Here is a 26,278-nt window from a genome sequence, read left to right as displayed (position 1 = left end):
AACTACAGTTCTAAAAAACTATACGTATAATCATTTGATTAATAAAAAAATTGTATTGACGTTTATTTAAGAGAATTCTTTTTTGGTATAAAATTTTTTATCGTAATAAATATTAACTTTGTTCAAACGTTAACACTGTTTCACGCATTGTTATTCATTAATTAACACTTCGTTAAATATGAAACTAATTGCTTGAAATAAATGACATTATTTAACTTATTTAATATAATTCATAAAAAAAAACTATTAAAAAAACAATATGTAGAATAGTCTTGGTCAGTGGACTCGCGTCGATTTTTAGAGATTCTAAGGCTAGTTCATAAGTTGCAGTGAAGTACCGATGCATGTTTAAAAAAAATATGGAATAACAAAAGCACGGGCATTATAAGCCTGTGGATATACCAATTACATAATATATATATATATATATATATATATATATATATATATATATATATATATATATATATATATATATATATATATAATTCATTGGCGGCTTACAAAAGATTTACTCTAAATAGTTGTTTTTAACTACTTCTTGTCATCCCCTAAATATTAAATTTTCGTTTGTTTCGGCAGAGAAACTAAATAAGAAAACCTTAATTTTTAGTTTTAATTTTAGCAGCCCTATTAAGTAATTCTATTAAGTAGTAATATTGACCATCAATTCATATAAAATAATATAAACCATTAGAGATAATTCTTAGGAGCATAACAAGCGTGCTTTTTAAAATACTATATTTTCAATTCAATTTAATTGCTTGATTCAATATATTTGTAATTTAATTATCATGGTAACACTTTATATTAATATTTTCATTTAAACGACTAGTATCTGAACGAAACATATACTAGTCGCCCAGTGCGTGCGTTCATCTACCCAAACATAATATTGACCAATTACATTACTGGTCCAAATGATTATGCAATACCTAATAATCGAGATTCTAATGTTATACCATTCGTGATACAAAATATAGATTGGTGTAATAATAACATCATGATCTGGAAAGGCCGCTTTTATATTCCTAGCGTCCGACCGAATCAACATTTCACAACTACTTTCATTTTTAACGCAACATTCGAACTTGTATTATGTCAAATTAGGATTAATAAAGGAAATATTATTGCATCATATATTTTTATTATAAAAATAAAAAAGCTATTCATAATATAGAAACATAACAGCCGCTGCAAAGTACCTAAATTTGAACAACATTAACACTGTGCACTAATAACGAGTAAATGTATTAGGTGATAATGACATATAACAATAAGTTATTTAAGCTATGTGGTAGAACAGCTTACGAATGAACGGAGGGATAATAACTATGTACAAAACGTTCAAACGTAAGCTGCTTGGAACATCTCGTGATATATAATTTTAAAGTAGAAAATATTTTTTTCGCTCAGCAATAAATACAGTAACTTATTGTCGTATCCTACCACCTAACTTAATCTTTACAGTTTAGTGTAGGGGCCCGGCGACGTGACCGGGAGGACCGTACTGTGCGCTTGTGGCACCGCTGTGTCCACCGATAGATACGCTGGCATCACCACCGCTAGATCCAAAGTCTGAGGCGATTTCAGCTCCTCCATGACTACCACCACCAATTAGTGCAGAACCTTCAATTCCGGAACTTCCACTGATATCAGCGCCGCTAATTCCACCACTGATAGCACTGCCACTGAGAGAACCACCTCCAATGGAACCACCACCAATAGCACCGGCTCCAATACCATCGGATTCCTTTTGGGTCTTGTATTTGATGAAGTAAACTTCGGGCTTGGAAGGTTGAGTAGGCGCAGCTGTTGGGATAATAATATCGGGCTGTTCTTCGGGCTTCTTAACCAAAACATAAACGAGAGTCTTCTCTTCGTTCTGAGGTTGGACAGGAATGATAGGAGCAACTGGTGCGGGTGGAGCTGGGGCCTTGATGAAGATGATTTTGTAATGTTTCTGAGGGGGAGCAACAGGGGTGATGCGCGGGAGTCTCTGTTCCTGGGGCTCTGGTGGAGGAACGTGAACGTATATGTGTTTCTGAACGATAGGGGCACCTGAGTATCCACCGCTAAAGCTTCCGGAAAATCCAGCATCACCAGCAAAACCCCCACTCAGTCCACTGCTATATCCACCGCTAATACCACCACCAATGCCGCTGCTGCCGAAAGAGATTCCGCTAGAAGAGTGACCACCGCTCAGAGAAATGCCACTGGACGAATGACCACCAGAAATTCCTCCAAATGAAAGTCCGCTTGAATGACCTCCGCTGCTGAGTCCGTGGGAAGGAGCTCCATAACTGCTAGAAGGAGCAGAATAGCTGTATCCTACAGGAGGTTCAGGGCGGCCATAAGCCAATGCCACGCAGGCGAGTACCTTTAAACAAAGAAAATAAATATTATACACTGTATATACACTATAATATTTAAACGTATACAAAATGAAATGACTCTAACACATTTATTATATTAAAAATCTGTTTTTAGTGATTAAATGTCCAAAATATGTTTTAAGCAATCGCTAAGCAAATAAAGACTGAAAATAGTAATTTTCAGTTAAAGTGATGACTTTCATATCAATGAATATATGGTTACAATAGTGTATATGTATATTGATTAAGGAACTGTTTGAACTTCAGTACACTGTTGTTATGTACTATATATGTATAATTTTGAACTACTCATATACTTTCTTCCGCTATCAACTGTTATTAATATTTTAAGTCCAAAACGATCTACTACGCAAACCATCATATAACACTTATTCCTAATGTCTAAAATCACTTGTATGTTTCACTTCTTTTTAAAAATTCAGTGTCAATTCACTCCCTACAACACCTTCACAGAATACTCAACACTAATTGATATTTCAATCCAAATTTCTTCACTGATCACTTCACTTCCAAGCCACTTTGACTTTAATTTATTAAAATATATAAAAAATACAGTTTTTTAAAATTAAACTATATAATTTAGTTAAAATCGCATGTGCTAATAATATTTTACACTTAAAAGAATACAATTACATATAAAATTATCACGCTAGCAGACTTACCACGAAAACGCGCATATTGTGCGTGGTTGAAGCGGCTTTAATTTAAGAAGGCTTCGCTGCTACAGTTCAAACACAACCTTTTAAAACAACTCCACCTTTTGGAGATGTTCCCGTCTGTGTGAGCTCGTGTTAACTGATGACATTCGCTATGCCACCACGGCTTAAATACGAAACTGCTCATCTCGTCAGAACACTCCATCCCTACGAGCATTTCACTTAGTAACATGCAACTATCGGCATTATTTAACAAGTATACAGTCCTTTCTTTTCGACGAGGTTCGTTTGATGGCGCGTGCGCATTCGATACGGCGCCTTAGTGTCCAACACTCGCTTGTATGCAGAGACTTGCTCGTATTCAATTCTCGATATGGCTCACATTCACCCGAATACATTCACTATATTACAACACTGATAAAATATCGATATTTTTTTTTTTTTTGGAAGAATCTCTTTAGGATCGATTATAGTGAACGTACGTTCTTTACCTTCTAATGTAATAAGTGGTAGTAACAGTAAGCGAAAAAGTAAATTTAATGTATGTGGCATTCATTTGATGATAATTATTACTATAAACTAGCTAATATAAACATATATATATCTGTACGTAAATAATACCATAATTATTATTACCATAATTATAAAATATTTCAAACAATTATAAAATGTATTATTTCGATGCATATAAAGTAAAATGTAAAAAAAAATCAGAAATATTAAAAAACAACATTAAAAGTCATCTCAATTAGCAAACTATACATTGAATGTAATTTACTATGGATCTACGTTTGTACCATAAACATTGTACTCTGTAGTAGAAATCAAAATAAAACATAAATAAACTTTATTAAAATAAATATCCTTCATATTTATACCATCACACAAAATCATACAAAAATCTCAGATACAGTGCGAGAAAGAATATGAGAAATAAAATTTAAAAGCTACAGCTATAAAATTACAATTTAATAAGATGTTTTGTTCTGTTTTTTTTTTTTTTTTTGACGTAGTTGGAAATATTCCTACTTTTTATCCCATAGTCGTGGGATCGGTTTCCGTCCAGATATAATGTAAGATATTTCGATCACAATATGCATAATGGTTGGTGAAAAGGGTGTTAAGAATAGCTATAGCAGTAACATAGCAGCAGCGGTAATTTCGCTACTAGTCCCGATTATTATCAGTAAATAAACTCAATGACGGAAAGGTTATATAACTTGAAGACGTAAAGATACCTCTGATCTTGATAATATACCTTATAATACAGTATGCAAAATTAAGAGCTGCTAGTAATTCAATGTCAGCTTCCCCAAACGATATCTACACTGTTCAAAAATCGACATCACATCGATCACGTATACATAAAAATATATAACAGGCTCACAACGTATAACTTTATCTTTAATACCGATAAAAGGAAAAAGAATTGAACGGTTAATATTAAACCCTTATTGACTTCAGAAGAGTATTTTTACGGCCAATGCACTAAACTTGGATCAATTTTGTGTTTCTCGCAACAAATTACTTCGTCGTATCGACTAGACGGTGTCTATTAAACGATATTTTTACAATCAACATGAAGAAAATATTTTATCAATATTTTATTTAAGGTATTCAAATTCTTAATCATTCCTATATTAAGATTTTGAAAACGGCTGCTGCTGATCTCTCTTTAGCTATCTGTGCTTTTGTGTACTAAAAATCTGAACTCTCAAACTCATAAAACAGAAAAAAACGAGTGTGTTTTAGAACACACGACTGAAGAAAAACTTCTTTAACTCCATCTTACTTATATCTCACTCTCAACTTCCGTTTACACTTTTTATAATGCTCTCGTCACACATGCACCAGCTTACTCTCCAAATCAAGCGTGCGAAAAGAAGTTTTACTCTTCAAAAAGGTTCCATCTGTAGCCTTTGCACATACCCTCGGCCCAACAGCAAATGAATTTGTTACAGAAGATTACTGAGCAATCGAGGGTTTCTAAATTAATTATCTGCAAAATATCGTTAAAAATTAAGTTGTGCCTTTAGACCAAAATCTTTATTTTCGGAGTATTTATTACGGGTTATGTTATTGTTCAATTCATAGTGGTGAGCGGACATGATTTATACTAAAACTATCTGTAAAAATTAGTTCTTAAGTTGTGAATTGTAAATAAGATAACTATAATATACAGCGAAAAAAAAAACATTGTCATCGGTCCTTGATACGTGTGCAAAGTTTCAAATTAATCAAACTTCTGAATATTGGCGAAAATTATGCATTACATACATAACCCAAGCTAATAAAAGCGTGGTAAAAATAGTTTTAACTAAACGTCCTTCTGATATTCGACTTCAATAAAATCAGGAGGTTCTCAATTCGACTGTACTTTTTTATGTGTGTTACCTCATTACTTTATGCTGAGTATGCCGATTTTGACGATTAATTTCTTTATTCGAAATCTGGTGCTTGTCGTGTTATTATTATTAAGCCTCGATTGCCAACACAATATACATTTTTCACAATTAGAATTTATAACTTTAAAAGTAAAATCGACCTTAACATTAAATTCATTATTAGCATTATTGAATTACTATTATATATTATTAATGTCACTATGTACGTATGCTTGTCGTGTAGTCCCATTTAAATTTGAACGAGATGTTAAGAATACTTAAGATCGCTACTAAGAGATTGCTACTAAGCGATAAGACCGCCTTTGTACATTACTATCTCTATGTGTAAATAACTGTTTTATGTATATTTTTTCCGAGTGGTGTGCAATAAAGTTTATTCTAATACTTAATAATGCGTATTTACTTTGTTCGACAACTATGTGGAATGTATGTACTGTTAAATAAAAACTAAATAACTCTTAATAAAATTAAAGGAACATATTTATCCCCTTGTTTTCTTATAAGAATAATAAATAAACAAACCAGCTAGCTTTTTAATAAAATGGCGAAAATAGAAATTTTACCTCTAATTACAATATCATGAATGTACGTACCTACGTCTTCTCTGCTAATGTGCAAACACGAAAACCATTTTAGGCGTAATATCGCAACGCGTTATAATATCATAATTACTATAAGACGCTTTAAATTAGGTTTTTTACATTTTAACTCCAAATTATTATTACGTTAGTTAATAAAACGTTAATTAAATAAGTATAATAATGCTGTAATCGAAATCGTAAGCAAAAAAGAAAAAAATGCTTTCATCAAAGTAATATAAATAACTGTCATAAAAATAAACTTATGCAATACACATAAGCTCACTGAATCACTGCAATGCAGAAATATTTGCCTGCACTTCATAAGAGAATATGAGATTTTTTTCTCCTTTTAACACACTTCGTGAATGCAAATAACATACGTGACCCTCATCACAAGGAACATTTCTCCAAAACCAATTTTATTCCTATCGAATTATAAAATTTTTTAATAAACGAAATTTATTTTTCAGCTTTGTATTATTATTTCATTGCGACAAAATAACACAAAAGATGGCATCAGCTTGTAAGTGACACACGTTTGACACATTACTTACATACCAAAACACATTATTATACATTACACTAGTATTAAATTAATCAATAAAGTGCTTATCAAGTTACCTAGTTATGACAATGATATGAGTGCCCTCGATGGTATTCTGTTATTGGATATTCAGTATTTATAATTGCTACATCATTTTAATCTTTAGTCTCGTTGTTTTTATTAGTTATGATTCGTATCTGTAAAAACTCCGTATTAATTTTTAATTAAAATTAATTAGTTAAAAAGTGAATAAAACTTTCGAATCTTGCAATAAATTATAAAAATAAAGCCAAACAAAACAAATTATTCAATCAAATATATACGTTAAACCCTACTCAGGCATGATAAACTTTAAATAGCATTCTAGCATTAAATAATAAACGCCTCACACTGCGGCTCCAGAAGGATTAATTCCTGTATTAAACATGCAATCGCCTTCGCAACAGACAGTCCATGATCTAAACACAAATATGAACATAATTGTGTTTGCTAGCAAACGAAAAAATCCGACTTCATTTACATTAGTAATACAACGTAAGTAGACGTAAAATTAACAAACGCACTAGTCGTCACTACGATTTTCGAGGGTCCCCCTCGATTTCTGTGATTTCCCATCATCAGCTTCTGGTTTCCGTATGATGGTACCCTGCCTTGAGAAATCTACTTTCCGACATAAAAAAAGAATTATTAAAATCGGTTCATAAACGACGAAGTTATCCCCGAACATACATAAAAAATATATATACGGTCGAATTGAGTAACCTCCTCCTTTTTTGAAGTCGGTTAAAATATTGAAATATCCATTGCACAAATGTAGATAATAATAACTAAAAGTTACTTTTATAATACCAATATATCGATAGTATAGTATCGTAAAGTAACTTTTAATTGTTATATTATATATTATAACTATGTAATTACGTATCAATTTAGTTAGTAGACCACCGCCCTGGGGTCAGTTTATATGCCGTATCGGCGGCGCCTAAACACCCACGGTCGCGGGTTCGATACCCGCTCGGAGTGGACATTTGTGTTTATAAAAATATTTATTTCCAGTCTGCTTGTTAGTCATAGTAGGGAATATATCCGCCAACCCGCATTGGGGCAGCGTGGTGGATTAAGCTCTGGTCCTTGTTCTACATGGGGAAAGAGGCTTATATATATATATATATATATATATATATATATAACCAGTGGAATATTACAGGCTGAAGCGTTTATCTTGAAATTAGTACTACTGGGTACCAAATGCGTATAAAAAACCAATACACTAAGATCAATTTATATTAAATGAAACATTCAATTTGTAAAGTATAATTCGTACAGTAAGTAATTTACACGTAATGCTTAAGAAAGAAGCATATTATTAGGTTCAAGATTATATTAATAACTAGCTGTGCCCTCGACTTCGTCCGCGTTTTGGCTATTTAAATGTTCAACGCAATTCTTTAAATTGACATATTTTTTATTTGTGATTTAATTGACATAAAATAAACACTGTTAAGTGAAGCTTACCACAATATACTAGTGAAAACCACAGCTAAATTGCATTAACCTTTTCCGACAGTAGCGTGCACACACACGGGGATATGGCTATTTGCGTGTATAATAAAATCCTACAAACGATTTTGCGATTGTCTGAGAATAAATTGAAAGTTTGTATTAAATATAAATTTATAGCTAAAAGTTATTATTTGGTGCAGAATTACATAAATGATGATGATCTAGTGTCGCTGTATTTCATGCAAGATAGTACCCATTGTGTATTAAAATAAAGGTTTTTTTTTAATGAGTAACTGCGCGGTTTCTTTCTGATTTGGAATATAGATTATGCAGAAAAAATCGACTTGAAGCTCTGCAATTACTCCTTTAAGAAAAGTAAAATATAAATTTAGTCATGTCTTGAACAAAGTACTCCACCTCTGAACCTACACACTTAAATCAGTACATATAACAAAAATATAACAGATCGCTGTCTGTACATGGAAGATATATAATAAAAAAATATATTGGGTACTTTATCAACGCAAATAGCACCCAAAATAATGATTGTCAGAATTTTTGTCTGTCTGTTTGTACATTTGTTCTGGGTAATCTCTGAAACGGCTGGACTGATTTTGACGGGACTTATACTGGTAGATAGCTGGTGTAATAAGGAGTAACGTAGGCTACTTTTATTTAAGAAATTTATTTATATGATAACTCTGTGAACTGAATAAAAACTTATTTGTTCAATTCCACTCGGACGAAGTCGCGGGCACACCTAGTGTTAAATATAAACAAAAACATTTTTTTTTTGTAATTAAAAAGGAAATATTTCTGATAACAGACACGCAAAAGCTAAAGTAATTTTAGAAATTTAGCCTTAAAATATTTATATCGTCAGGTAGCTAAATCTAGAAAAGCAATAAATAAAAACAGCCTTATTTGTAGTATGGGTAGATTAAAATCAACACTCAGGAATACTACGCCCACTCGATGTTTCGTATGTAGTGAGACTTCTAAGAAGATTAAGTCGATAATTTCTTCATTACCAAGCAACTGTAATAAAAATTACAGATTTTCTAAACTTTTTTTGGGAGCTGTTTTGATAATGATAGAGTGAAAATAAACGTGTCAAAATAATTTGATTCAGAGCAATTTATGTCTGGCGAGTGCGAGACTCTTAAAATCAACTTTATTTTTAGGAGTTTATAATAATTGATATTATTATGTATCGTTTACTAATCTCTATATTATAAAAATGAGTCGCTGAATGTGTTGCTAAGCGCAAAACTCGAGAACGGTTAGACCGATTTCGCTAATTCTTTTTTTAAAATATTCCTTGAAGTACGAGGATGGTTCTTACGGAAAGAAAAATTCTAAAAAAAAAAATTAATAAAATTATAGAATCGACTGTTAGGCGATACGAAGTTCGCCGGGTCAGCTAGTGTATCAATAAATAAATAAAGTAAATATTACTATACAAACGATATTAAGGTTTGAATGATTTTTTTTCCTTAATAACAGAATATATCTAAATTTTCACGAAGGTTACCTTGAAGGTGTGTCAAATATCCTAAACATATCTCAGTCAGATCTAACTAAATTTAATTATAATTCTGTACAACTCTAGTATTGCAAAACGTATTTTTCATCAGCTTGAACTGTCCTTGTTCGTATATATTTTAACAATTAAAAATTTAATTAGATATATGAGAATAAGTTAAGTGACAATGAAATATTAACTCACTCACTTCAGCCTATCGCAGTCCACTGCTGGACATAGGACTCCCCAAGTTCGCGCCAGACATCCCGGTTTTCCGCAATCCTCATCCAGCCTACACCGGCAATCGTACGTAGATCGTCGGTCCAACGGGCCAAATATTAACCTATTACATTTATTAAAAAACTAACAATATAATTTTAAAGCATCTTTCATATTTTATAAAGATTTCTAAAAATAAATATAAGTAGGTACAGTTATATTTAACGAATAGCATTGAAAGCGAAAATAACTATTATATCAAATGATTTATTAAATATTCGAACGATCTTCAAATAAACGATGTCACGCCTAATAGTGGCACTGACAAGGTCAAGCGCTATTCGTTACAGCAAAAATAACAAAGTTAAATAAACCTCAAAATCATATAAAATGCAGATTTAATTTTTTACTACCGATAGAAACAGTATCACCAATTTTTTCTATTTATTTTTAACGTAATCAACCAATCTATATATTTAAAAATATAATCTATATATTTACAAGTCACAACTTAAGAACTAAATATTTACAGATAGTTTTGGTATAAATCATGTCCGCGTGGAATTGTGCCCAGAATGCTGGCAGCATTTCCCCGTTGAATCACTATGCCGATTCTCTGGGCAAAAAATGTACCAGCTCTCTTGTTTACCAGTGGAGGCAATAAGGCGAGGAGTTATCTCATTTAATTTTTTTTTAGCACTGTTACTCCAAGGTCCAATTGTTTCGAGTGCAAACGGCACAAAGATGTAATATAAAATAAAACCTATATAACAATGGCTAGCAAATTATGCGCGATGTTTGACGACTTTGTACAACACCATAAACAACCCCGACATATACAGTCCTCTCTGGAAAAACATCTCATTTTCATCTCTCGAATAGACAAAACACTCTGCTTACTCAAAACTTGTTTACAATACAGCTAACATTTTCGAAGTGAAACTTCTTTAGGCGCGAGGGTAAATTTTTTACGGATAAAACGGCAACGTTTTTTGTCAGAATCAAAAATTAGTTTGCCAAAAAAGTTTCACTACTGACATGTGCACTTGTACGCACGCGCTTTTTTATTATTATTAGTAATGAGTGGAAGTCGAATATCAATTGTCTGTATAACTTTTATTCATTTGAGAAAAATAATACCTCTTCTTACAAATATTTTGTCCTTTTGCTGTTATGGTCACCACCATCAAATTATTTGAAACACACTTTATCTTTCCCTTATCATACATATAATAAAAATATAACAGGTCGCTGTCTGTGCATTTAAAAGATATATGTGAAAAAATATTATTGCGACCTTTATCGACGCAAGTAGCACCCGAAACAATGATTGTCAGAATTTTTGTGTGTTTGTGTACGCTAATCTCAGAAACGGCTTATCCGATTTAGATGTGGTTTTACTAATATGTCTTGGCAAGTCTAGCTTAACACTTAGTGTTTGTTTCATGTCAATCGTTTCGTAAATAAAAAAGTTATGCCAATTTAAAGAATCACGTTGAACATGTAAAGTCACTATTTCACGCGAACGAAGTCGCGAGCACAGCTAGTTTATAATAAATAGCAAAGTTCTGAAATAGTAATTTTATACTTGTTGGCAGATATGTTCTACTAAGTTCATTGTTACTTTAGTTGTACATACATATAATCACGCCTCTTTCCCGTAGGGGTAGGCAGAGACCACTTCTTTCCACTTGCTACGATCCTTACATACTTGTTTCGCTTCATCCACTTTCATTATTCCCTTCATACATGCTCGTCGGTTTAGGGTACTCTTGACCTGGCCTTTTTTCAAGACGTCCCCGATTTGGTCTTGAAATGTCCGCCTAGGTCTACCCCTTCCAACACTTCCACTCACACTCGCCTTATACACTTTTTTCGTCAGTCGTTCTTCATTCATTCTCTCGACATGACCAAACCATCTCAGCATACCTTTCTCAATTTTTGTCACTACATCTTCTTTCAGACCACACCGTTTCTTTATCTCACTATTTCTCATCCTGTCACTCAGTTTAACTCCTATCATACTTCTTAACGCTCTCATCTCAACTGCATTTATTCTGCTTTCATGTCTCTTCTGCCATACCCAACTTTCGCTTCCGTACATGAGTGTCGGAAGCAACACCCCCCCATGCACAGCCAAACGAGCCTTTTTAGACACCTTCCGACTGCTCATAAAGGAGTTCAAAGCTCCGTTCACCATGTTTCCTGCATTCACTCTTCTTTCAATATCACTCTCACACTTTCCATCTCTTGTAAACTTCGAACCCAGATACACAAACTCTTTCACCTGTTCAATTTGTTCATCTCCAATCACGATATTACAGTCTGTCACTACCTCATCTCTTTCAAACACCATCACTTTCGTCTTCTTTACATTCATCTTCATTCCCTTTCTAACAAAAGCTCCACTCATAGCAGTTACCATCTCCTGCAACTCCTCGGCCGAGGACGCAAGTAGTACTTGGTCATCAGCATAGAGAAGACATTTGACGAGTAACTCACCCATTCTCAACCCACTTTCATTCTCTTTTAACTCTGTCAAGCAATTGTCCATGAACAAGTTAAACAGCCACGGTGACGCTACACATCCCTGTCTAACACCTTTTTCGATATTAAACCATTCAGTGTATGCCCCGTTTATCCTCACACAAGCACTAGAATCCCTATAAAGAGATTGTAGTGCTCGCATGAGTGCGCCGCTCACACCGTACACGGACAATGCTGACCACAATTCATTCCTCACCACTCTATCATAGGCCTTTTCCAAATCCACGAACGCGCAATAGACCTTTTTGTTTTTTGCTAAAAACTTTTCGGCTATGCACCGCAAGGAAAAGACCTGATCCGTACATCCCATTCCCTTTCTAAATCCCGCTTGTGCATCCCATACTTTTTCATCTGTTTCATTCACAACCCTTTCAATCAACACTTTCGCATACAATTTACCGACGACGCTGAGAAGGCTTATACCGCGGTAATTTATGCAGTCCTGCCGTGACCCTTTTCCCTTATACAACGGCACGATTACGGCTTTGCACCAGTCTTCCGGTACTTGCCCATTTCGCCAGCACAAATTGAAAAGGCAGTACAGCTGGCTAGCCACTATACCCTGTCCAGCCCTCAGCATCTCGACGGTGATCCTGTCATACCCTGCAGCCTTACCTAATCTCATACTTTTCAGCGCTTTCACTATTTCATCCATGCTTATCTCACTTTCATCGACATTTATACTACTCTCAATGGAAGGTGCCGGTTGTTGTACCTGCACTTCCTCTCTTTCAAACACACTTTCAAAATACTCTTTCCATCTCTTTAACACACATTCTTCTCCATTTATAACGCTCCCATCTTGACTCCTGATTGTGCTCAGCTCCGAGGAAGAAATTTTTCCTCTGGCTGTTTTGATGGATTTCCAGAAAAACTTAATGTTTGACTGAAAATCTTCAGTGAGCCTCCTATCAAAATCATCCTTTCGTTCTTCTTTCTTTCTAGACACCACTTCTTTCGCTACTGATTTCAATCTTTTATACTTCGTTCTTGCTTCCTTTACCTCGTCATCCGTTGCCTTTTGAACCTTTTGGTTAGCTTTTGTTGCTAACCAATCCAACCACGCTTTCTTCTTTTCTTGCACAGCCTTTTGTACATCTTTATCCATCCACACATTATAGTTCTTTCTTCCTTTCCTTCTTTTAGCTACCCCGCACACCTCAATAGCACTATTCACGACCCCTTTCTTAAAAGTCTCCCACAAATTCTCAATCACACCTATCTCTTCTATGCCTTTAAAACTTTCTTTCAGTTTCTCTACATACTCATCTTTCTTTTCTTTTCCTTGTAGGTTTTCCACTTTTATTCTGGCTAAAACACTCGTAGGCTCGGCCCCTCGGTGGCGCCATCGTTTAAAGAGGCCACGTATTCGGGCTATGACCAGGATGTGGTCTGTGTCGAGACCAACACCGCGGTATGCCCGAGTGTCAAGCACTTTCTTTCTCAGTCTTTCATCCACAATTACAAAATCAATCATACTTCTAGACTCACCCTCATCTCTTGTATACAAATGGATCTTTTTGTGTTCAAACATTGTGTTGACCACGCAAAGATTCCATTCCAAGCATACTTCAAGCAGACTTCTCCCATTGTCATTCACTCTTTCGTCCCCAAACGTACCCAGAACTCTTTCATACCCATCACGCTTTACTCCAACCCACCCATTAAAGTCCCCTAACATTACGATCCGTTCATTTTCTCCGCATTTATTCAAGACCTCTCTCATGCTATCCCAAAATTCCTCTCTCTCTTGTTGGTCTTTTAATGACCCACCTCCGCGCAGATCCGTCGGTGCATAGACCCCAAGGATAAACAAGCGAGTGAGTCCGACTTTCAACCTAATCCAGAGGAGTCTTGGGCTTACACATTCATGCTCCATCACACATTCAACCATTCGAGAGGAAAGGATCACACCAACTCCCTGACAGGCTCGGCTGGTTTGGGGGACTCCCGACCAGTATGCCGTGTAGGGTCCATGTACCGTGGTGTCACACCCTTTCCTCTTGGTTTCATTCACGCACAAAATATCTATGAATCTTTCATCCATCATCTGACATACTTCATCTACCTTACCATCCATTCCTCCTCTTACATTCAACGTAGCAAAGCGGCTCTCCATGGGCCGCTTTTCGCCCCCGCGAGAAACGAGACGTGATGGGTGGCGAACCACACCGCCGCCATTTTTATGAATAAAATTTTTTCGGTTATCCATTGCGTTCCCACGAGTAGCTAGGGAAAAGTTTGTCCACCCTGGCAGAGCCCCGCATGTCAGGGTAAGGCTGGCCTTATTCTGGGTCGCCCGGTCCCAGGGCAATATGGCACGCTTACGACTAGGCTTGCCCCTAGCCATGCATCCATCCGCGCGGCAGACGTTGGATTGGCGGGGAGGGTAGGAATAGGGAAAGGGAAGGGATAGGTGGTGTGAACAAGGAAGATTGGTAAGTTAGAGTGGGAAAATAGGAAATGTAGGATATTACCACCCAGGAGTGCAAGGGATAGGGCAGTAATAGCTAGGGAAGCCGGGGTCGCATACCCGTATACCATACCACAACTACCGGACAGGTAAGTTGGGATGAGTATCCCATGACTTTAGTTGTAGTGAAATTTAATATTACAATTTATAAAAATAATGATTGCTGTAAAGTATTCGAAACGTCGAGCATTTACAAAACTTAATAAACCGCGATAAAATTCGAAAAAGTTGTTTGATTATAGGTAAATATATAAATATTTTGAAATTAATACGTTCTTTCTTCTTTGTTATTTAAATTAATGGCATGCTTAATTTATATCTTAGCCGAATTAGTTTCCATTTTCTAAGATCATAATATGAAGAGCTTTCACTTCCTTGTCGTTAAACAATGTCACTGTCCACACAAAACCAAGTTTACTGTCAGATACTCACAATCATTCACTTTAGCCTATTCAGTCCACTTCTGGACACAGGCCTCTTCAAGCTCGCGCTAAACATCCCAGTTTTCCGCAATCCTCCAGCCTCCACAGCCAATCCTACGTAGATCATCGAACCAGCAGGTTGAAAGACATCCCACACTGCGTTTTCCAACACATTTTCTCCACTCCAGAACATTTCTGCTCCAGCGGCCATCGGTCCTGCTACACACCTGACCAAAACACAGCCATTCAGCTTGCTAATTCTGTGGGCTATGTCGGCAACTATCGTCCTCTCGCGGATAGTCTCGTTTCTGATCGTATCTTTAAAAGATACTCATAGCTCGGTCCAAACACGTTGCTTTGCTTCAGCCTGTAACATCCGACTGCTGGACATAGGCCTCTTTCCTCATGTAGGAGAAGGATTAGAGTTTATCCACCACGTTGCTCCAATGCGGGTTGGCGGATACATTCCCTACTATAAGTAACGATCGCTATCAGGTCTACATGATAATAACCGGGACCGAAGGCTTAACGTGCTTTCCGAGGCACGGTGGGGAGATTTACAAGGACTGCACAAACATCAATTGAGACCACGGCAAAAATCTGTATGGCCAATACAAATGTTTGTCATGTGAGGGGATCGAACCCGCAACCGCCGGCGCAACTAACATAAACCAATCCTGTGACCGCTGCGTCAACGCGTCGTCTAAGTATGTTTTTAATGTGAGATCTGTTACAAGCCTGAGTCCAATTTAAGTTTTATTTAAAGACGATCATTCGACGAGTGAAATAGGTAGCTACTATAAAACGGTGAAAAAAGCACTGAGCAGACATTTCAATAGACTATAATTAATATCAGTAATAATTAATAAACCGCATTAAGTATGTCTGAATTTGTAGTATCTCGAAACTGGAAAAATTAACAAAATGTGAAGCAAGTGATAACAAGTTTTACAAATATGTCAGTGAAGAATTAGACCACTAATCCCTTACCTAATATAAATAGTGTGAGCATTTCAACCTGTCTTATCTATAATCTCAATATTTAATCCCTTATGTCGCCCTGCGGCTATAACCCAAACATGTGGGATATAATTTAATACAGATCCAACACAAACGTTTAATTAGAACCGAAAACTATATTTATAAATTCGATATGTAGTATTACTTAATATTGTAAATTAAGTCAATCATATTGTTCTCGGTAAGTCAAATTTGGCACGAATATTATTAAGAAGTCGGGTCAACATATAGGCTACATATTATCACGCTATCACCTACGGGAAACGAGCAGTGAACCTTTATTTCTTCAACGCATTCTGTAACAGCGTGTAATCTAACGACGCATATTTGAATGTTGTTATTATGTTAATAACCATTCTATAAGCTAGCTTCACACTATAAATAAAGACATTCTGTAGTATATTTAGTATCAGCATTGCACCCGTGCGAAGCCGGGACGGGTCGCTAGTAATTAATAAAGCAGTGGACTGATCCACAACTGCGAAAGACTATTTCGTGACACATTGCAACCTTGACACGCTCAATCCCCGATTTAATTACTATTTAAAGTAAATAATATGTTATTATAAATTATGAAATCATTTTATTACATTAAATTGAATTGACGATGATTCTTGTTCTTATAGTTTCTTTAACATTTTAGTACATACCTATTTTATTTTTATTACCTTTCATAAAGCTTGCATCACTAACGTCGCGATAGACGGGAATATGACTCGTGACATCATAATAATATAAACATAATTAAAGTGTAAAACGGCGGTTACTGTTAATGCTGTAACCGTTGAGGCCGTTTCGCTGCAACCATCGAGTATGTCATTGGTAGTGAATCTATATAATTAGACACACCGTAATGATGACTTTAACGATTTGTATATTTTATCGAACGAACTTACCTTGAACTTTTCAAAATCAGGGTCAATATAAGTGATTTAAGTAACAAAAATTTTATAGCAAACTAGCTGACCCTTCTAAATTTGTACCGATATTATTATTTTTTTATTTCGTGAATATATTTTTTTCTATGTTTCCGAAACCAAACTTTTTTCTGACAATAACAAAAAGAATAAAAGAATTGCCTAATTTGGTGCAGTCGTACAGAAGTTATACGCGTACACACATTTAGCGATTTATTTATATTGTTATGTCGGATAATACACTTTAGAATTTTATATAAAAATTCAATGTTCAATAATGTTATATTATATATTTATTAAATCACATAACGCAATTCGATATCAGAATATTTTCTATTCGTAAATCTAATTTCTCTCCTCGGTTGAAGTCATTTTTATCACATCATGCTATAAATAGGAATTGAAATTTTAATAACATTAATAAAATGTATTTAAGAATAAAATTTTAACTGTTACTGTTAAAATATAATAAACAATTCAAAGCTAATATTTTCGAATTATTATTATTAATTTATTAATGAAATAGTATATACTGTTCCGTAGCCACCTATATTTTATTTATGATAGGAAATAAAATTTATTTTAATGAATTATATCGATATTACAGTATTAGTGCATCTGAAATTTTTGTAACGTAGAGGTCAATTGCTTAAGCGAGATGAAACCGTCTCGACCAAACCTTGGCTCGACCTTTCTAAAACATTCTCTGACTATTGCTAACGATCGAATTATGCTTTTGTTTGAATTTTTATACGACACGTTACGTATTTTAACATCTTACGTAATACTTATCGTATAAACTTTTTCTATAACAAAATTTATATATGTATTTATTTATATAATTACTGAATTTTTACTTTAGAATAACTGTGGATTTACTTGCCGATTCTTCTCTACTTAATCGGTAGTAGCTCCAATAAATATTTAATTAGTAAAGACTTGTATAATATTAACTTGTAAAATAATGAGTTAACAGTGCGTTTAAAGCCTACTTAATTAAATAAATAAAAAAACTCTTTGAATTTTTACAAGTAAGTCTAAGTAATATATATATATAAGTAAGTAACACATATTTAATATTAATGGAATTTTAGTTATACTTGTCCACCCATTTGAGGACACCAAGGACACGAGTTCGATTCTCTCTTGGTTCTATTATTATACGGCCAAATATATCTTTCTGATATAGTAAACCTTCGTAATATTTGTAAACCTGCCTTCGGATCTCAAAGAGTATCTATAAAAGTAAATTTCGATTGTAAAACAAAACTTGTAGCAACCGTTACTCGTGTCAAGAAAAAATATTCCCTAAACTGCAATAGTTATACCAGCTAATGAAATGAAGCCAAAAATAGCCAATGCCATTAAGTTACGGTATTATTGAATATATCTTCCAAAATCCAAAAACTCAATGAATTTCTCATAATTCATTAAATGCTGAAAAAAGCAAATAAGATCGCTAATTATCGCTAGTTATTTGTTATAATCGAATTTTTAAATTCTTTACGATTGCAGTATGACCGCAGTTGGAACTAAATTTGGTATTGTTTGACTAAATAATGTTTCCTTCAATTATTAAATAAAGTTATTAATTGTTCGGGAATTTATACGTATGTATATTTATGTAGGCATGTAACATATAGGTACACCTATGTTAGTAATAATTGTTTGTTACTTTATAACTTTTTTATCATTCCTATCGCATAACTTAAATATGCAATGAAAATATTTTAAGCGTTAGCTTACTTCTAGCTTATTACAGCATATTGTTAAAATATTTTAATATTCAATTCGCGACTAAATTTCTAACAGTTTGTCAGGTTTATATTTGTCACAACGCTGAATAATATAATTATTGTTCAGGTTTCTTCTCTTCTTTTTATGATTTCTTTTTTCCGTAATAAGATATTTTAGTTTCTAACGTACTCCACTACTATATAATTGGAAATGTATGTACAAATGTGTGTAAACTTTTTCGTAGCCTTTAAAATAATCATACACGTGTTCTAACCAGTTATCCATTTATTTACTCATATTTAATAGCACGTTAATTAAATGTGATTCACAGAACACCTGTGTGTTAAAAATATACGACATCATTTTGAAGCTGATCCCCGACCATAAACAGGCGAAGACCTAAGTTATCTGTTACTATGAATAAATAAAATATAGGTAATGTAAATATTTGACCTATTGGATTAATATAATCGAACCGTGGCACGGTCCGACTCTGCCCAGTTCAGGCTTGACTCCGGCATAGTACTCCTATAAAGTATATGTAAAGGTCCTAAATTTTTTAAATATATAAACATTTTAATTAAGAAACAAAAAAATTTCAGACAAATATTCATTCAGCTTTTCTCTATATACTGGCTCTTTATTGTAAAATCTTTAAAATAAATTAATTTTAAAAAGTTAAAATGCAGAAACAACCTTTTTTATCTAAACTATTTATACATTCATTGCGCTTAATAAGCCAACTGTACTCACTTATTTTCATAATTATTTTAATTCTTAAAAGAAATTCTTGTATTGACTACTTCAAGTTCGCTGTAAGGGCAACGGTTTTTATGAAAATAAAATATACATGATTTCAAGTTATAGTAAACCTTATCTTGTTTATTTACTGAGGAGTAAACATCCTATTTGTAGCTAAAAATAAAACATTTTTTATATAAATATATCGATTTCATACTTTGACATACGGTCAAAAATTTGATGTCTATAATTGTTATGAGAATAAAATGATATCAATAACATTGATAACATAAATACAAATTGTGAATTTTATTCAAAAATTTAATCTTTTCAAAATAATTTATAATGAATGACGCAATGTTTTTCATTGCGTATCTCTTTTGTTAACAATATACTATTTAACTGAGGTATAGCAGAATATATTCTGCTCAAAATCTGGAACGTGCCTTGACCTTACATAAGATCACAGCTAAATAATATTGCTCTCAATCAGTGTTGTGTTCCTGCGGTGAGTAAGGTGACCAGAGCTGCTTGGGGGATTCGGAGTACAATTGCAGCCGTCTGTAAGCTACGGTAACCGCTTACAATCAGGTTAGCAGTATGCTTGTTTGTCGACCTAGTTTAATTATAAATATATTTACATAGTACATATATATGTAAGTATATCTACAACATACATATCTCTGCAATATCACTATATTTAAAGTGGTGGTTTCGGCAAATGATTAGGATTACCAGAGTACCATATTTTATTCGTAATTACAGTTTTATGTCTGCTCGCGGCCACCTACCGCTTAATTACATAAACATGTGAATAATATTTATTATCTATATCTCAATCTACTAAATTTTGTCCATTATTTTAATGGACGAACTACTTTTTTCTTAAATTATGCTAACAATATAAAGGTAAATGTTTTTATAACGATTGACCTCTTTAAATAATAGTCCCTTTTCACAAAAAAAATGCTAAGATGATCAGACTTTTTTTCGGAAAAGAATCTATCTAATCTATATATTCCTTTATGATAAGACAGCAGATTTGTAACCATATACTTTTGATAACTTAACGACTTAATAGACGAAACATCATTACACGTGGCATGTTTTCCTTTTAATTAATGTATTACAGTATAAAGCTGATTTGCCCATTAATGTACGAGTATTTATTTTATTTTAGAAATTTTATCCGATTATGTATTAAAATATCATTCGTTTCTCTCGTTTCGTTGGTATTTTTACGTTTAGATAATTCGATCCAATTTCTACAATTTTCTAACAGTTGCGAGATATTGTGATCGTACATACAAATTAACATATTTAATACCATTCGACCTTTCAAAACAGCTAACACGAGTCGGTTCCGTGAGATGCATCGTAATTAAAATGTAATAAGATTAGGTAAACGGAATGCTTAGGAATTTAACGTCCTACTTACTGTATTATGGTTAAAAAAGTCAAATAATGTATAACTTTAAGAATTACGAAAATTATGTCATCAATAATTCGTATTTTATTTATAATTTTTATGACCGTTTATAGGTAATATTAAAAACATATATTGTCACCCACTCATGTTATAATACAACTAATACTAATAACGTAATTTACTGGCGTTCGATGAAGAAAAATTTTGAATTCAAACTATGTAAAAATTATTTACTTAGGCCACTAGTATTAAAATAAACAAGAAACAGTCGTATGCGCTTTGATGCTTTACTGGATTCAAAGAAATACAAATCCTATAATATTGTGCACTTAATAAAACATTCATCATCATCATCATTACAGCCTATACAGTCCACTGCTGGACATAAGCCTCCACAAGTTTACGCCAAAAATAACGTGAACTCATGTGTTTTGCCCATAGTCACCACGCTGGGCAGGCGGGTTGGTGACCGCAGTACTGGCTTTGTCGCACCGAAGACGCTGCTGCCCGTCTTCGGCCTGTGTATTTCAAAGCCAGCAGTTGGATGGTTATCCCGCCATCGGTCGGCTTCATAAGTTCCAAGGTGGTTGTGGAACCTTGTTATCCCTTAGTCGCCTCTTACGACACCCACGGGAAGAGAGGGGGTGGCTAAATTCTTTAGTGCCGTAGCCACACAGCAAACAAACAAGCAATAAAACATTACCATAATATATAAATTAACGTGGAACCTTGGTTTATTATGTTCATTCTCTGACCGTGGGTTAGCGTGTTACGCAAACTAAAGAATACGAGTTTGAATGACGTACACTTGCGGGTGAACGGCAGTGCCTTAACTAGAATAGCCGATCTAGGCCAAAAAATGACCACATGTGGCAAATCCACTTTCGCTCTCTTCCGAAATGATCATACACTAACATTATTGAATAATACATTCGAATTATAATAATTCATTTACATTATAGTAACACATAAAAATTCGATCATTTTAAATTGACCTCATAACTGCACTCCGAACAAAAATATCTCATTTCACTTTCATTTAGCCATGTTTTAAAAGTACCTAAATCTGAACGTGGGTTACATAAATTTAATACGTATGTTTTATACAGACGTTTATAGTCAACAACTTCGTTTTGCTCAATCTGGAAAACAAACCACAGTCTGCCGAATGAAAACTAATTGTTTTATATAACGGATGCATTATTTCAAACGTGAATGTAAGAATATATCTGGCCGAGTTCCAATATGTCATAGCCATGACTAAATCAATCATTATTCCTGGCTCGAAATTGATTTGCATCAGAATGTTATTTTCGACTTTCATGTTAAAGAATTTGTCGATTTGCGAGCTCTTATGAAACGACGTAAGTATCAAATGTAAATGCATATTAAATAATACGTCATATGTTTATGACTTTCAAGTTACTTGCGATTCGGGATTGAAAAATCAACAAGAACGAAACTTTAAAAAAAATGTTTTTTTTATTTTATATGACAGCCAGGCATTATATTATGGTGGTATCCGTCAATCATGTAAATTTTTTTCTAAAATTTAAACGGAAATGAATAATTATTATATTTTTACTCGTAGAGTTTTCATAAAAAATATATTACAATATTTAACTTTGATGCTTTCTTTCATTCTTAACTATAAAGTACCGTAAATAATAAGTAACGCAACCTTTTACCCCACATATTATGTGTGGCGTGTGATTTATTTTAACATTTTTAGACATAGATGCATAATAACCGTTCCGGTGTGATAATGACAAAACATCCATTAACGTCTACTATTATTACTTCTTCTGTATATAAAAAGGAATATTTTCCAGCATTGAATATAGACAGGTATCGTGTGTTTCATTCAGTCATAAATATGTTAATATCAATATGTTTAGATACAGACATTACTTTTTCACGAACTTACTGTAAGCAAACTTTAGCCACTACTTCTTTTTGAATCAAGAAAAATCGACTGCATAGTCCCGAAAGAGACATTAAGTGTGTAGTAGCATCTAATATTCTACCGGTGACATGACCTCTTGAAGTCTACCGAAACTAAAGGGGACGTATAAGAACATAAACTGGCAAGGATGCTGAATAACTTATCGAACGTTGGATCACCCACGCAATTGAAACTGGTCGTTATTGTGACCCCACGGGATCACGTCATGTTATTGTGTACGTCTGATTACACAATCCAAGCTTATGGCCAGTATACAAATCATCAAATAAGACCAAGTTTGGAACAGAACCAAGATTTAGCTCTAAATGGTTTCCGTAATATTGTTTATAGGAAAATAAAATTGTATATTAAGATACAAGGAAATAAGTGATATTAATATATATTATTATATTAGCTTTTCTCGTGCTACGTGGTATTGATTTTTTTAAGCTTCGTTGCCTATTATAATTTTTGTCAATTGTCTACTAATATTTTACTCTCTAACACAAATCAATAATCAAACGCTGATTCTCGAATCGAAAAAACACAAATACTGATACTGATGCTTTATTTAACTACGTTCAAAAACATAATTAAGAGTTTACAAATTTAAATTAATGTTTATTTTTACTAAACAGACATAAAATTAGTTAATGTTATAAAATCTTCTGGCACAGTTATTTTGTTATAGTGATTGTTTTTTTTTTTCGACTCTTTTGATTATATTCAAAGCAAATTTGAAACTTATACAAAAATATAATGAAGTATCAACATGCTTCTAAATAAAAATAAAAAATATTCTTATTGTTATAGTGTTGCAATTTGTAAAATCATAAGTTTACGTAACGAACTCTCATTCTCGAGATGTTTATCCGAAACTAATAATCACGAGCTGGAAACAATTACTCTGTCTAATAAAATTAAATAAAAGCTACCTTTATCTTGTTAGTCGTACAGAAATAAGTAATCGACATTAAATTTCAGAAATTAATGAAACAGCAACATTGAAATAAAATTAGACCTCGTATTTTTATACTTGAAAAATATTAGAATTATTTGACCGACAAGTTTGCGACTTATAAATGAATAAATAATAACAGATACCTCAATACCCCCATAGGGTGTGAATCTTTTATCTAGTGTTGTCTTAGAGATCGGGAACATACACAACACAAGCATTTGTGCTTGTTTCAAACTCTCCGATCACGACAAACGTCAGCATAGCCTATATAAAAATTTGTGATGAACAGGGATCTTTCTGCTAAAAAGACTTTGGTAGCGTCTGGAACGCTGTGTGAAGAATCACATCCGCCATCGAAAAGGGAGGATCCTCCGGCCAGACGGAAGTTGTGTCTGGTGGGCTAACGCCCCGACAGTTGTTGTCGGGATCTTGTATATATACTTAATCATTTTGAAAACTCTGATAGCGCGATGTAGCATACGTAAGTTTTCTCTAATTACATAGTTTATAGTCATTGGTATTTCGCGCGATAGATGTCACCACAAGACCATTGTAATTGCACGCAATGTGGGACGTCCACCGGTCCATTGGACCGACGATCTACGTAAGATTGCCGATGTAGGCTGGATGAGGATTGTGGAATGTCTGGCGCGAACTTGGGGAAGCCTATGTCCAGCAGTAGACTGCAATATGCTGAACTAACTAACTGTGCTAAAGTATCGTTTTATAAAACTTTTTGAGATTGCTTTTAATGTACTATTAACGTGGTAAATGGATACCATAGCCTAATGCTTGTAACACTAGGATGATTGCAAACGACCTGCCCGACCCTAACCTTTTACTCTCCCCTGGAGCTATTGCTACCTTTTTACCACAGTAACAAAACACTTGAAAGTAGTGACGCTTAAATAAGAAGTAAATAAGTATTTTCTGAGTAAATATACCTCAGCCTCGACGTCACTTTAGCTTAGTCGCTCAAGAGCAAGTCTGTTACGTATAGCAAATATATTTTAAAAGGTATTTAAGTTGCAAAAAGTTTCATAATAGATTGAAATTAATTTCAACAGAGTCTAAAGACAAGTTAGGTATCTGTGGTGATCAAGCGTGTTTAAAATATCGATCGATTAAAAGAAAATACAAAACATATATAATACTTATGTTGAAGAACAATACCTACAGATAAAAATGAAAGTATTTAAATACTAAAGTAAGTAACTAGTACGGACTTAAAAATTCTTAATCTGCTTATTAGTTGACTTATTTAGAGCCTTTTATGCGATTTCTTAAACAACTTTTATGGGTACGTATTATTAGTTTTCTTTTTTGTTCTGAAACTGTGGGTACTTATTGGTTTTTTAATACAATCGCTTCAGCCTGTAATATCCCACTGCTGGGACTCGGCCTATTACCCCATGTAGGAGAAAGTCAGAACTTAATCCACTACTCTGCTCCTACTATATACTATGAGTAATAATAACGACCGCTATCAGGTATCACGTAACAACCGGGACCGACGGTTTAACGTGCTTTCCGAGGCACGGTGGGGAGACTCACAAGTACTGCACAAACACCCAGACCACGGCGAACATCTGGATAGCCAATACTAATATTGTGTGGCGATCAAACCTGCACCGCCGGCGCAACAGCCACAAACCAGTGCTGCAACCGTTACGCCAACGCGCCGTCAAATACAGTATCTTATATCTTATACTATTAAACGAGCAATTCTTGTATATATATATAGAATCTGAATCTCGGAAACGGCTCCAACGATTTTCATAAAATTTAGTATTTAGGGGGTTTCGGGGGAGATAAATCTATCTAGCTAGGATTCATTTTCAGGAAATGTCATTTTATCCCTGTTTTTAGGAATTGAAAAATATATCGTTAGAATACGAAGGTAAATTTCGCATAAGTCAATGTAGTTGAAATAGCTCGGTGGGAAATCGGCCGCTCGGGATCAACCGAGAAGATCATGGTTCAAATCCACATGTCCCTGATCAATTATTTTTTCTTTTTCTTTTTCTAATTGCACTCGTTATTTTTTATTTAAATAGAGTGTTCTTATTTTTTATTATTATGTCGGTAAAATCGAAAAATATTATTCATATTTTATCAATATGTAATTCGTATTTATACTTTATGATTTCCAAAAAACACGATTTACTAAAAATACCGAGCTTAGCTCGGTCACCCGGGTACTACATATATTTATACATTGAAATGAACTTACCTTTTTCGTTCACTTTTGTAATTA

At 34.0% G+C, this 26,278-nt stretch overlaps 1 protein-coding gene and 1 long non-coding RNA gene across 2 annotated transcripts; both read right to left on the bottom strand.

The window, feature by feature from the left end:
- Nucleotides 1–1,127: 1,127 nt before the first annotated feature.
- On the bottom strand, nt 1,128–3,073 carry LOC123668666 (loricrin-like). The gene is made up of 2 exons (XM_045602376.1): nt 3,059–3,073; nt 1,128–2,380 (listed from the first exon to the last, which is right to left on the bottom strand). Exons 1-2 carry the CDS (start codon nt 3,071–3,073, stop codon nt 1,472–1,474), a joined length of 924 nt encoding a protein of 307 aa, XP_045458332.1. The 3' UTR covers nt 1,128–1,471.
- Nucleotides 3,074–7,994: 4,921 nt separating this feature from the next.
- Nucleotides 7,995–24,675, bottom strand: LOC123668625. Its single transcript, XR_006745608.1, has 3 exons — nt 24,584–24,675; nt 17,883–17,887; nt 7,995–8,005 (listed from the first exon to the last, which is right to left on the bottom strand). It is a non-coding gene; the product is annotated as an uncharacterized LOC123668625 (long non-coding RNA).
- Between the last annotated feature and the right edge of the window lie 1,603 nt (nt 24,676–26,278).

Source organism: Melitaea cinxia, chromosome Z (assembly GCF_905220565.1).
Source record: "Melitaea cinxia chromosome Z, ilMelCinx1.1, whole genome shotgun sequence".
NCBI lineage: Eukaryota > Metazoa > Arthropoda > Insecta > Lepidoptera > Nymphalidae > Melitaea > Melitaea cinxia.
The sequence above is the reverse complement of the archived record's forward strand: the minus strand, read 5'-3'. Positions and strand labels throughout refer to the sequence as shown.